At 47.3% G+C, this 13,385-nt stretch overlaps 1 protein-coding gene across 1 annotated transcript in view; it reads right to left on the reverse strand.

Moving 5' to 3' along the window:
• Positions 1-7,067: 7,067 nt before the first annotated feature.
• The window catches only part of AVEN (apoptosis and caspase activation inhibitor), a 1,172,565-nt gene continuing 1,166,247 nt past the window's right edge, over positions 7,068-13,385 (reverse strand). Inside the window, exon 6 of the mRNA XM_069638575.1 lies at positions 7,068-7,537. Within this exon, the coding sequence (XP_069494676.1) occupies positions 7,398-7,537 (140 nt within the window). The 3' untranslated portion in view covers positions 7,068-7,397. The remainder of the gene's footprint in view (positions 7,538-13,385) is intronic.

Below are 13,385 nucleotides of genomic sequence, written 5' to 3' on the forward strand. Positions count from 1 at the left end.
GGAAAGACAACGATCCTAAAAGGCCAAGTGTCATTCAGATTGCGCAAGTGCATGGGATGGGGAAGGGTAAAGTGCGGGGGGGGAGAGAGTGCAATACCTGGGAGGAATAACAACAATAAGTAACAGCCATGACGTGGCAGTGCAAAAGTAATTGCAGAACTCTGGTGTCAAGTGCTGGTAGCGGGACTGTTGGGATACAGAAATAGTCCCCAAGTGCGGGGGTTGCCAGGCAGGCAGAGTTGGTGTGCGAGACTGGCGGGGGAGGGACCTGGGCCCGAAGTCAGAGGGTGACCAGGTAACCAGTGCAGTTTCAGTTTCAGCCAGGAGGTCAGCAGGGGAGAGGAGGAGAAAAAGCAGAAGCAAAGAGAAGGGTTTTGAGGTGCTTTCGGAACCGGAGATGGTTCTCCTCAAGTTTCAGGGAGGCTGTTCTAGAGGGAGGCACCAGCTGAAGAAAGAGATCTACCACCAACTCGTTGCTTGGAGAAGTGAATGACCCTGAGGGACTTGGAGGCGGATGAGCGAAGAGCTCGAGAAGGCAGATATTTAGGAAGAGAGAGTTCAAGGTATTGAGGCCCCAGAAGGCCTTGTGGACAATGCAGAGGGTTTTGAACTTAATCCTCACAGCCACTGGGAGCCAGTGCAGAGATTTCAGTCCTGAAGAGAGACGATCCCTGGGTTTGAGGCCAAGGATAAGTCTCGCATTCCTGTTCTGGATGAGTTGCAGAGGGCGGAGAGTAGAGGCAGGCAGATTTAGAAAGAGGCTGTTGCAATAGTCTAGCCTAGAGAGAACCAGAACTCTGGAGACAGCGAGCTTCTGGGGGAAGGAGAGGAAAGGAAGAATACCTCTGAGGAGGTGCAGCTGATAGTGTGACTTCTTAGAGACGTTAGAGATGTGAGGAGAGAAGGAGAGTGTGGAGTCGAAGATGACCCAGAGGTTTTTTGCCTTGCAGGTGGGAGCAGGTAGAGGGCCAAGCACGGTCGGCCAGAGAGTGACAGGAAAGGTGGGAGTGGGGGTGCCGATGAGGAGAATCTCAGTCTTACTGGTATTAAGGCAGAAGTCTTTGGCGGCACACTACTCCTGGATAGCAGACAGACAGTCAGTGATGAGAGACGGAGAAGAGGTGGCCGAAGGTAGCCTGAAAATGATGAGCTGAGTGTCATCCGCATAGCACTGAAAGTTGGGGCAGAGGGCGGCAATGCGGTGGGCAAGAAGTGCCAGGTATTGGTTCAACAGCCAGGGAGAGAGGTTAGACCCCTGTGGGACACCACATGTAGAGAAAAAGATAGCCGAGAGGAAGGACCCAAGTTGGACCTGGGAGGGTCGGTCAGAGAGGAAAGAAGTCAGCCACGCCAGGGACTGACCAGTGATGCCCAGGTTATCACGGAGACATTTGAGCAGGATGGCATGGCTGACCGTGTCAAAGGCAGAAGAAAGATCAACCAAGATGAGGACACAGGGGGTGTTAGAATCGAGGTTGGAGAGCAGGTCTTCACGGATGTTTAGGAGAGCAGTTTTCGTGCTTCTGGCAGCTCTGAAGCCAGACTGATGGTCATGAAGACAACCAACAGATTCAGTGTGGATATTAAGCTGGGAGATGGCCAGCTTTTCCAGGAGTTTTCCCAGGAAGGGAGTGATGGAGATTGGGCGATATTTAGCCGGGCAGGAGGGGTCGGCCAAGGGTTTCTTAAGATGAGGGTGCTTAAGGGAGTGCTTCAGGGGGGATGGGAAGACTAGATGAGCACAATTCAGCATTTTTTTATAGGCCCTTCATGCAACCGTGGGCATGTTTCTAGTTCCTTAGGATTTTGAACAGTTCTTTGGATTCATGTTGCACTTCATGAATCCTATGATCAAGCATCTTTCTCTTAGCTTCTATAATGGCCTTTTTAAAAGCTTTGGACGATTCCTTATAATCTTCTCTGTCACTCTCCGATTTCGAATGTCTGCAGTTGAAAAAATATTTATATTTCTTTGATTTAAGGTTGTGTAACTCTGGTGTAAACCAACTATTGAATTTCCTATTAGGGACCAATCTAGTTCTTAGGGGTGCAAGGACACTGGCTGCTTTTTGTAAAGTCCCCTGCATTTCTTTACTCATTTTGTCTGCGTAACCTAAGATCTCATCTTTTGAGGCTAATAGCAGCAGCCATTTCTTCATGGCTTCTGGTGTATATTTCTTAATGTTTCTCGTAGATATGAACTGCTTCATCGGTTTAGTATTTTTTATCAGTACCTCACATAAAACATTCATGTGAATGAAGAAGTGATCTGACCAGGGACACAGGCTCACGATTGGGTCACTCGTGCGTACATTATGCGTGGCAATCCAGTCCAGAACATTTCCCTCGACATGTGTGGGTTCTCTAACAAGCTGTAGGAAACCTAAATTACTGAGGGATTTTTCCAGGCTTTGGCCAGCTAGATCTTTTTCACAGCCCCGCCAAAAGTTCATATCTCCCAGTACCAGTACTCAGGTATTTGGTTGAATATTGAATTTTGAATGTTGGAACTATAATTCAAGGAATCCTTACTGTTAACTAAGAACTGTGTATCATTGGCAGTGTGGATATTGCATTTTCTTTTGAACTGTGGCACACCTTCCTGTGGGAGTGACAAAGCATCGTGACCAGGATTACCATTGGGGCTGTTTTGCTAGAAGTGGAAATTGGAAGACTTCTCCCAAAAGAGGAGATTTGTTGCTAATGGAAAGTTTATTGATGAACTTTTACTTTGACTTTCTAAAACTTAAAGAACTGAGTAAAGACATTTTCTTTCTTTGATTGAACAATTGCCAAAGTGACTTTAAATCCTGGGAAGGGCAATCTCGCAGGACATTAGAAGGTCATTTAGGAAATGTGAATTCTGTTCATGTCATCTTCAATTGTCATACCTTTACTTTATGTGTTTGTTGTTTAGTGTGAGCCCCAGTTATCCTGTGTTAGAGTGTATCCCCCCTTAGCTTTTAGACTCGCAAAAGAATCCCTCAGTGAGGTATTTAATATATTTTCTTTAAAAAGAAAATAGCATATTTTGAAAGATCTTCAAACAGTTGTCCACCTCGCATTACTGACCCCTCACATAAGACCGAGGGCAGACACCTGTTCCATGGCCATGTAGGGAAATAGAATTATGTATTTGGGAGTAAGAAACAAGTGAGGGATGTCCAACAGCTTTCGGTACATTTTATGCCCGAAAACACTGAAATACGTCCGACAGGCTAAACAGCCTTTACTGTGGCTGTGATATGCATTTTGTCGTAAATCTAACATTCATTGTGCGACCACCACCGACTTCATTTTGGAAGAAAATAGACCAAGGTTTCATAGGAGAACACTTGCTCTACCAAATTGGGAAACAGAGGGTTCACACTCACAGAACATTATCAATATTATAAGGTTGTCTGGGTGGTCTAGTGGCCGACCAGACCAGATCCTCTTGGACTCTCTTTGTGCATTGTTAGTCATTGTCTTTAAAAGTTAGAGATTGTTTGTGGACCCGAGAAAGAAACTCTCTGAGAAAATTTATAATCAGGTTTTTAAGTTGATCTGAGAGGTGGGAAGGGAAACCCATCAGAATAGGCATTGCTCAACTTGGTCATCTCCCTTAAATTCACTTTGTTTCCACCGCCACCATTGGCCTGGGTAAGATGAACAGATCAGAATTGGTGGTATAAGGGATTAGAGGGTCAGGCAGTTCGTTTATTTTTTTACTGGAAGTTTGTAGTCTATGAAGAAATGAAGGAAACATTAGGGGAGGTTAATGTTAACACATTTCGATATCTGAGACGTAAAGGTTGGTTGCCAGTTGAGAGCTGGATAGATACATTGGGGCTGTACTTTGTAGATTTTGAAATATTCCTGGTTATGGTATACAAATCTTTATGGTATGCAATTGTAGTGATCTTGTGAGTAGATGGACGTTTTTAAAAGTTTGGGAGAAGGATATGCAAACCCAAACACATTGTGGGGGAATAGCTGTGACTCTGTAATCCATTGAAATATTTCCACTCATGCCATAACACACAACTAAAATTCTACAGAGATGACACCTAGACCCAAATAATCTAGCTAAGAGGTACAGCATTATAAAGGCTAATTTTCCCATAGCTCTGTGTCAATACTGCAGACTACGTTCATTTAGGGTGAAGCTGTCCGAGAGAGCAGGGATACTCAGCTGGACGCCAAAGGTGGATCAAAGGCATAACGGCAGGCAGACAGTCTCTATGTTCACTCGCTTACACTATTTGGCACCCCCCTAAAGACAATGAAGGATACAGGCTACCGAGAATGATAAGGGGCCATGCTGGGTACTGGTAGAGTGGCACTTGGCCAGAAGTAGAAGTTAGAGGCTAGGCCTCAAAGCAAGAATGGCTGTAGATTAGGTGTAGGAATCTCCTGTTGGCAAAGCCAACATTTAATACAAGATGACGCATTAGCCTTTACTTAGCGGATGCAACCGCTCCAATCAATTGTGAAAAACCTGAAGGTGTCTCACCCATTTGTCACCGGGCATGTGTCATCCAGGTGGCCAGGAAACGGCCATCGCTTTTGGATCAAGTTCCTGGGGATGGACCAGTGTGGGAGGATAACCTGGGTGAGGGGTCTTCGGGGAGTGGGACACTGGATGGCGAGACACAGTATCTCCTTCCCTGTAACACCTTTACCCCATCCTACCAGCTAGGATACTTAGGAACTCAACCCCCCCCCTTTCACAACACAAACACTTTCTCACTGACAGCTCGCAATGAGAGAAAATGGACTAACACCCGAGCTGTATACCCGACATGTTCCAATACAATGGTCAGGCAGGGTCAGGCAATTACCGACCATCACGCACTTTCATTGTACTTCCCCACACTGAAAATAAGGCGGAGCACGAGAGCACACTCTGAGCGAGGCAAAGCACATGAGGAAACAGCAGTTCCAAGATGGCAGTTTTACACGAGGAGAAAGGCGGTGCAACAGAAGGGGATCGCGAGGAGGGAAGTGCCCCTGACCTTTTCGACAAGGAACTGATATGTTCACAAAACCTCGAGAATAGAAAGCATAAGACCAGGAAACCAGGTTGAAGAATCCTGCATTGTGTGACAGAGGTCGCCCGGGGCCCGCCAGCGTCGATAATCAAGGCGGGGGAATCGCCTGCTGCCGTGGTACTGTCCTTGGCTCCTACAACAAAGCAGCACCATTGGAATCAACACACTGATACCAGACCGGTCTGCGTTGAAGCCAAGGTTGCAAGCGGCAACACTGTATAGTGAGCGCTGAAGCTAACAGTGAATGAAACGCATGTGATAACCTACGCGAGTAAAATTGACCAACAGATGAGTGTTTGAACATTAAAACCAATATACAGTACCTTTGACAGAGTGGTCTAGCACCACGTGCATGCTCATTTGAAGGTCTCTGTAAGGTATCCAACTGAGAGTTGACAAAGGTGAAACAGTGGTAAAGAACTGTGCATGGAAGTGGTCCTGCAGTGGGTCAAGCAAAATCCTGTGCACAATCGAAAGTCTTCGATGTGATACTGCCAAGAAAGTTGATGACAAAGTAGATAAAGTTGGTCTGAGCCCGAATGAGGGAGATGAATTGAAAGCTTTGGGTTAAAGCAAGTTTGTGTTAGAATGAATTAAATTGGTCTGAGCCTGGCGGATTGAGACTGATTAAACATTGTGTTACAAGAAATCTGAGCCCAGCTGATCTGGGCTGAACCATGAAACACCCGAGAAATTGGATACATGAAAATCCTACGAGCATTGTGTTAATGAGCCTGGCTGAGGGGGATCCAAGTTGAATAGTGAATTACCTGAGAAAATGAGTATATGTGAAATCCTAAGAGGAAAATAACTTATTGTTTTTTGTCGCATTAGGCCCTCTGAAAAAAGACTATGAAAGGCAAAGAGACTTGGGTACAGAAGGCCCTGATGCTACTGTTGGAACTGCAACCTCGTGCTAGAAAAGCCAGAGACTGTGCTAAACTAGAGTGTGCCACCTTGTCCCGTGCTGAAAACGTGGGGAAGGGAGGCCAACGGCCTGAATGTCCTAATCATTTCTTGAACACTTCTTTCTTTTACATAACATTGTTTCCCACACTATTTGTGTTTTGAGGTAAGGATTGGCAATAGATGTTTTAGTATAGGCCCTTTTATTTTGACAAGACACCACTAGGACTGCATTATTATTATTTGATGATCGTAGCTTGCTCCCATCTTTAGATTTGGGTTTAGAGTAGGCGTTTTTCCAACCTTTTATGAAGTTCAATAAACAACCTTGAACTGTGGTCACTTGTGTCTGTCTTACTGTTGATGCCATGCCTTCCTTACATAATCCAAGGACTTTGGATCCTTTTTAGGTGAATATGTATATTATAATGACAGAGGCGTTTTACGTGGAAGCAAAAGCAGGGCGAAGTATAGGCAAGGGAGAGATGAGTGGCGTGTTTTGAAGTGTGATGGGAGAAGCATGGTAGGATGGCGAGGACAGCACTGTGCAATAAGAGCTGGCGAGCCAGGTGTTCATGCCCCCCACCATGGCCTTGCGGGTTATGCTTTGAGGGGACAAATGGAGGATGCTTTCCTGGTTGAAGGACACCTGTTATTGTCAAACAATCAATTAACGAAGGTTAATTGTTACTGTGAATAAATTTAAAAAACAGCACGAAATTAAAATAATGTAAAGCGCGAAGGAAAGAAACTATGCAAAGGGTATAATTAGAACAAGCTATTAGCGTAGACTCTCCCAGAAACCTCTTGGTGGCCAGAGCATTTTCGCTATGAGGGTAGGGAAGGTCTCCTAATTATATTTCATGGCAGCTCTTTCCTCTTAGTCCCTTGCGGAACGATCAACTTTCGAATGCAAGGCACATTCTCACCCCACTCAGAATCCTGATCTCTAATCACTGGTGCCTGCCTTCCTCACCTCGCTCGAATCAGCAGACTCTCAGGCCATACGTACACATACATGTCTTGCCTTTGGAAGTGAAGAGAAGGGGTCCGGAAGACTGAGTAGAGCTTGCAATAGGGAAACATTCCTGAGGCTCCATGGGCAAATGACTCATTCATAAAGCCTGGTAAAATATTTCACAATCTTTATTTGTAGCCAGAGAACAGACAGAGGTGGTTCTAGGTAAAAAATGGGCCCTTTGCTCCTTGGGGTGAGACCACTCAGATGCAAGTGGTGTTCTGACCCACGTGATCCAATCAGCTTGGATTTGAAATGGCCATTTATCTGCATACCATACTGGATGAGTTGGCTGTCACGGGGCATACTTGGTCTGCAAGAGTCCACTAATTTGCATAACGGGCTTGACTCCTATGGTGCATTGGATTGGCGACATATATGTCCGCTCTGAGCTTTGTGTGGTGGCTGGTGTAGGCCTCTGCCACAGTCGTTGCCAGCTGTCACAAGATCAAGCTGTCGAGCCAGTCTTCCAGGTCCTTCTCGCTCATTTTTGGAGTGGCGGTGGCCTGCTCGGTGGAGGTGGCCATTTTGTCCTCTTCAAGTGCATCTCCTTGTGGTGGAAGGTGAGAAGCCCTAGGAACTGAAAGAAGAAAAACAGATTGTTAAAAAAACACATTGGTGCCGCGCCAACCTAGAGTGAATGCAATGACAGAAATAATCAGGTTTCAAGGGGAGCCAAACTGGGTGATTTATTGGGGCTGCCACACTGCAGAGGCTTTTCATAACCTGCTCCAAGCTATTTATTTACAAAAAATAGCTCAACCCTGAGGTAAATAAGCAAGATAGGAGTTAGAGAACCCTATGAATGCAGATCCATCTTACTCCACGTGCAAGGTTGGCATGCGCTGTTTTCTCTGCGTCAAGGGAAGGTCTCTTGAGGAGCACGGTGCAGCAGGCAGGGTCTTTCAATTTCCCATGAGGAGGCCATGCCAAGTGTACCATTGTGCACAACAACTGAAGATCATTTTCACTGGGAGGCTGCACAGTGGCCTCCATGAAATTAACAAGTGTCTGTACATTCTCTACATCATTAAAACAGCTGACATAATTGGGTGCCTTTGCTGTGCCCACAAATGAGTACTATTTCTTTAAGCTGTATACACTGTGCTTGGGACAGCTTCTTGAGATGTCCTACTAGCCACTTCATCCACAGCAGAGGAACTGCAACAAATGAGAGGTGAAGCGAGCTGGCCAAACTCATGCACTGTGCCCGTTAGTGGAGCCTGTGTGGATGGCACAACGCCATACTCAAAGGATGGGCATCCTGCACCCCTAAGAGGCTGTCCCCAAAGAGGCAGCAAGGATGGGAGGGAAAAGAGGGCCTTGTCGTCATTTTAAACTAGTGCCTTGAATAACCACACGGGTAGATGTTGGTGAGTTATGTTATGTCATGTTATATGCCATTTGCATAGCGTCTAATGCCATTGGTATAGCCTCAAAGCGCTGTGGGTGAACGTCCTTGGAGGACCGAGGTATGAGAATTGAGAAGAGGAATTAGAATGCATAAGTGCATTAGATTATTTAAATGTATTTATTAGACAATTGTAGGACGGCTACACACAAGTGTTTCAAGGTGCCACAAGACAGTGGGGGGACGGGGACAGAGGAGAACACGATAGCGACGGTCCTGTTAGGCCTTGTGATATTCAGATCGTGCAGGAACAGTGAAATGTAAGTGCAGTTGTGAAGGGGCAGGTCAGGGAGGAGGGTGAAGGAAAGGGGGAGGAGAAATGCAAGAAGGAGTGGGCCCAGGGCTTGGCAAGTGCTGAAGGTGGCCCGCAGGGTAAGTGCTAGGGGGAAGAGAGTAGGGGAAATAAGTGCAGGGAATGGGCAGACCAAATACAGGCTTGTCGGGGAAGGGTGCCCGAGGGCAAGTGCTGGTGGGGTGGGGGTACTGTGGAAGACTGGGTGAGGAGGGCCTGAACCCGCTACGGGTTCATAAGTCCAGCCACCAGTCACAGCAGCAGGGGGATGGATTCATTAGCAGGGGTGGGGGACAGGGAAGGAGGATGTGAAAAGGAAAGTCTTGTTGAGTTTCCAGAATTTAAGGAGATCTGGCTCAGGTCTGAGAGGGGCAGGGAGGCCGTTCCAGGGGGAGGCACCTGCCAAGGAGAGAGATCTACCCCCACTCTCTGCTTAGAGAAGCGTCTGATGTGCAGAGAGTTGGAGCTAGAGGACAAAAGGACTCTGGCAGGGAGGTATTTAGGGAGAGAGAGTTGGATGTAGCGGGGTCCCAATAAGCCTTATGGATGATGCAGAGGGACTTGAATTTGATCCTACCAGCAACCCGGGAGCCAGTGGCAAGATTTTCAGACAGGAGAGTTGCGGTCTCTGGGCTTGAGGCCAAGGAGAAAATCGCAGACCTATTCTGGATTAGTTGACGAGGGCGAAGGGAGGAGAGAGGAAGATTGAGAAAGACGCTATTACAGTAGTCAAGCCTAGAGAGAACCAGGGCTCTGGAGACACTGCGCTTCTGGGGAAAGGTGAGGAAAGGGAGAATGCCTCTGAGGAGGTAGAGTTGAAAGTTGGACTTCTTGGCAAGGTCTGTGATGTGAGGGGAGAAGGAGAGAGAGGAATCTAAGATGAACCCCTCAGGTTTTTTGCCCCACAAGTGGGGGAGGGGGCCCAAGGAGGGCGGCCAGAAAGTGTGAGGGAAACAGGGAGCAGGGGTCCCAGCAAGAAGGATCTCAGTCGTATTGGCTTTAAGACACAGATTATTTGCAGAACTCCGAGCATGAATGGCTGTCAGGCACTCAGGAAAGAGAGTGGAAGAGGAGGGGGTAGCTGAGGGAAGCTTAAAGGAGAGCTGTGTGTCATCAGCATAGTATTGGAAGTGAGGAGAGAAGGTGGAGATCAGGTGGGCCAGAGGGGCAAGGTAAATGTTAAAGAGCCACAGCGATAGGATAGAGCCCTGATGGACACCACAGGTAGAGATTAAACTAGAGGGGAGGAAAGGGCCCAGTTACGCTTGCGATGGGCAGTTAGAAAGGAAGGTCAGGCAGGCCAGTGCCCGGTCCACAATGCCAAGGTGTCACAGAGTCGATTTATGAGGATGTCATGGTTGACTGTGTCAAAGGCGGAGGAAAGATCGAGGAGGATCAGGACAGAGTCATGGTTTAAGAGCAGGTCTTCACAGGTGTTCAGGAGAGCAGTTTACATGCCATTGGCAGCTCTGAAGCCAGACTGGTGGTCATGTAGACAGCCAACAGAGTCAGTGTGGAGGCTCAGTTGGGGGATGACCAACTTCTCAAGGAGTTTGCCCAAGAAAGCGTGATGGAGATGGGGCGATAGTTAGCAGGACAGGAAGGGTCTGCAGCTGCTTCTTTTAGGAGAGGGTGCACAAGGGAGTGCTTGGGGAGTTGAGGGAAAGAGCATCTGGCGAAGGAATGGTTACAGAAATCTGCCAAGGCAGGGGCACGGGCAGAGATGTTGTCCTTTACAGTTCTGGAGGAGCCATTCATAGAGCGGACTACTCTAGAGACCTCATCCGGTGCAATTCGAGAGAAGGAGGATAATATTGGGGTGGGAGCCAAGGTAGGCAGGAAGGGAGGGGAGATGGGGAGAGGAGTAGAAGAGAGGACAGGATGTCCTGTGTTTTGGAGGCAAAGTGGGAGGCCTGTAGTCAGTACAAAGGTAGGTATGGGTGGTTAAGTTCCTGCCAGTGACCCATGGAGATCTGGCTAGTGGATGGGTGCTATGATGGGCTGTCAGGAGAGTATGCGAGTCAAGGAGACTGATTATGTGCCCAGATGGACCAAATTCATTTTGTGGGACTCAGAAGCATTCTAGTGGCAGATGTAATGAGCGTTGTGAGGTTGAGCAGTGAATTATTGCAGGGGTATGCAGGTGGGTGGCCGTTCACCAAGTGGGATATGGCTATGGAGTGCTATACGCACTATAGAGTCATCGCTGACATTTAGTTGCAATGAGGGGTTGCCAATCATATCATACAGATCGATTGGAATCCTTTCTGTGCGTGCTAGGTACCGTCTTGTTGTCTCGTCGAGTGACTCATCAATGCCCCCACCTACCTGTCTGGGGGCGATAGTACACCCAGGAGGTGGGCTAGGTCAGTCAATATGCAGAAGGGAAGAGCCATGTCAAAAGCAAGGTGGTTCTCTATGTGGCAGATGCTCAACAGGATCGATTTTCAGATGGTGGTACGCTTGGACAGAGACAGAGGATCCCCCTATTCTGGTCCATTTAGTGACTGGGATGAGAAGGAGGAGAGCTATGCCTGATCTCAGGTTTCTGCTGGGCCTGTAGTGTGTGATCTTGTATTGTAGATATTCTGGGGGGCCTGTGTTGTGCAGAGCACAGCGTGTGATGCACATTGCCTTGAAGGTGGATGGTCGCCTGACCGGCAGCCAGTGAAGGACACTGAGGGCAGATGTGATATGTTATCTGGATTCTATGGCAAGAAGGAGCCTTGCTGCAGGGTTTTAAAACCGTTAAGTTGCGATGCGGGGGTGCCCAGGTATAGGGAGCTGGCTTAGTCTAGGCAAGAGAGGACGATGGCTGTGATCGCTATGACTGTGTTGAAAGTTCAGGTAGGGGAAGATGCATAGAGAATGTGTAGGTGTAGACAGCAGGATTTTGACACAGAGTTGATGTGATGTGATAGTGGCAGGTTTGCGTCCATGGTGCATGCAAGGTTCTTTACTGTGTTGAAGGTAGAGCGGGGATGGCCAAAGGGTAGGTTGAGGGAAGAGGGCAGTCTTCCCGCAGACCATTTCAGATTTAGAATGAAAAAAGAATAGAAGAAACAGTGCTAACCAACATTGTGCTAAAATGGATGGCATCCTTCCTGAAACGGAATGCACCTGGCTCCCCATTTTTAGCACAACATTGTGCATACTCAAGCATTCTCCACAAGGCTTATTCCTCTTGCCACTACTCTTCGACATCTACATGGCTCCTCATGAAACTCAAACGATGTGGGCATGCACAATACAATTACACAGACGACTCAAATAATCTATAAAATTGCCACAAGCCTGGACATAGACCACGCCCTAATCAATTGCCTCCCACAAATCAATGCATGGATGAGCAACAACCACCTTAAACTAAACCTCCATAAAAGTGAAATGATTATACCCAATAACCCTTCTATCAAACTGCCCATACCATGGCCTACAGAAATGGGGACCAGACCAGAAGTATAAAGAGGTTAAAAATGCCGGAATCCTGCTCGACAATGAGCCATCCCTGGAACCTTACCTTAATGGAGTAGTAAAGAAACGATTCTTCCATCTACAATTGATCAGACCGATATTAGCCTTTCTCACTTTCCCAAACAGAACACTCGCCATTATCTCATTCGTCATGACAAGACTATGAAAACCGTACATACCTTGGCAAGCCCCACTAACTTGACAGAAAACGACATTGAATCCAGAATTCAGCAGGAACACATCACATCAACACTAAGATCCCCACAGTGGCTACCAGTCAAGAAAAGGATCCATTTAAAAAAAAAAAACTCTTCATGGTTCATAAAGCAATTCAAGGCCAAGGAGCAGAATTGCTGCAAGAATAAATCACCATCTACAGACCAAACAGAACCCCAAGGTCAAGCAAGGCCACAGACCTTGAACCCAAACGCAATACGAAAATGAAATACCATGCATCAGCATTTTCTAAACTATCAGAGAAACTCAAAACACCCTAGATAAGGGAATTCACACAATAGAGTAACAGTGTTACTGACCTTCAGGAAATCAGGACAACATGGCTGTTTAATATGACGAGCTAACTCGCCCACCATAAACCACCATGATATGATATGATATATTTTATTTGTATTGTGCTCATATACATGTGTTTCAGAGCGCAACGAGGCAAGGGAGGGAAAAAAACAAACAATCTTAGGCCCAGTGACATTAAGAATGCGCAAGTGCAGGGGGGAAGGGAGGGGGAAAGTGCAAGGGAGGGAGGAGAGGTGGAAAATGCTGAGCAAGGGATAAAAACAACAACTGGTAGTGCAGCCAGCAGGGTGGCAAGTGCAAGGTTTAAAGCACAGACAAGGGGTGTCTGATAAGTGCAGGTAAGGGGACTGTAGGGTAACAGATACTGACCCAAGTGCAAGGGTTGCTAGGAGGCAGTGCGAGTGTGTGGCTGGGTGGGCAGGTGACCTGGGCTCAAAAGATCAGAGGGCAGCCAGGAGCACTGAGCCAAAGCAGAAAGATCAGCAGGGGAGAGAAGAGCAAAGGCAGAGGCAAAGAGGAAGGTCTTGAGGTGCTTTCAGAACCGGAGGAAAGAGATCTACCCCCAACTCGTTGCTTGGAGAAGCGACTGACCCTGAGGGAGTTGGAGGTAGAGGAGCGAAGAGCTTGAGTGGGAAGGTATTTACGGAGGGAGAGTTGTAGGTATTTTGGACCCAGGCCCCAGAGAGCCTTGTGAACAATGCAGAGGGTCTTGAATTT

The sequence above is a fragment of the Ambystoma mexicanum genome, chromosome 14 (assembly GCF_040938575.1).
Source record: "Ambystoma mexicanum isolate Mex_15411 chromosome 14, UKY_AmexF1_1, whole genome shotgun sequence".
NCBI classification, from domain to species: Eukaryota; Metazoa; Chordata; class Amphibia; order Caudata; family Ambystomatidae; genus Ambystoma; species Ambystoma mexicanum.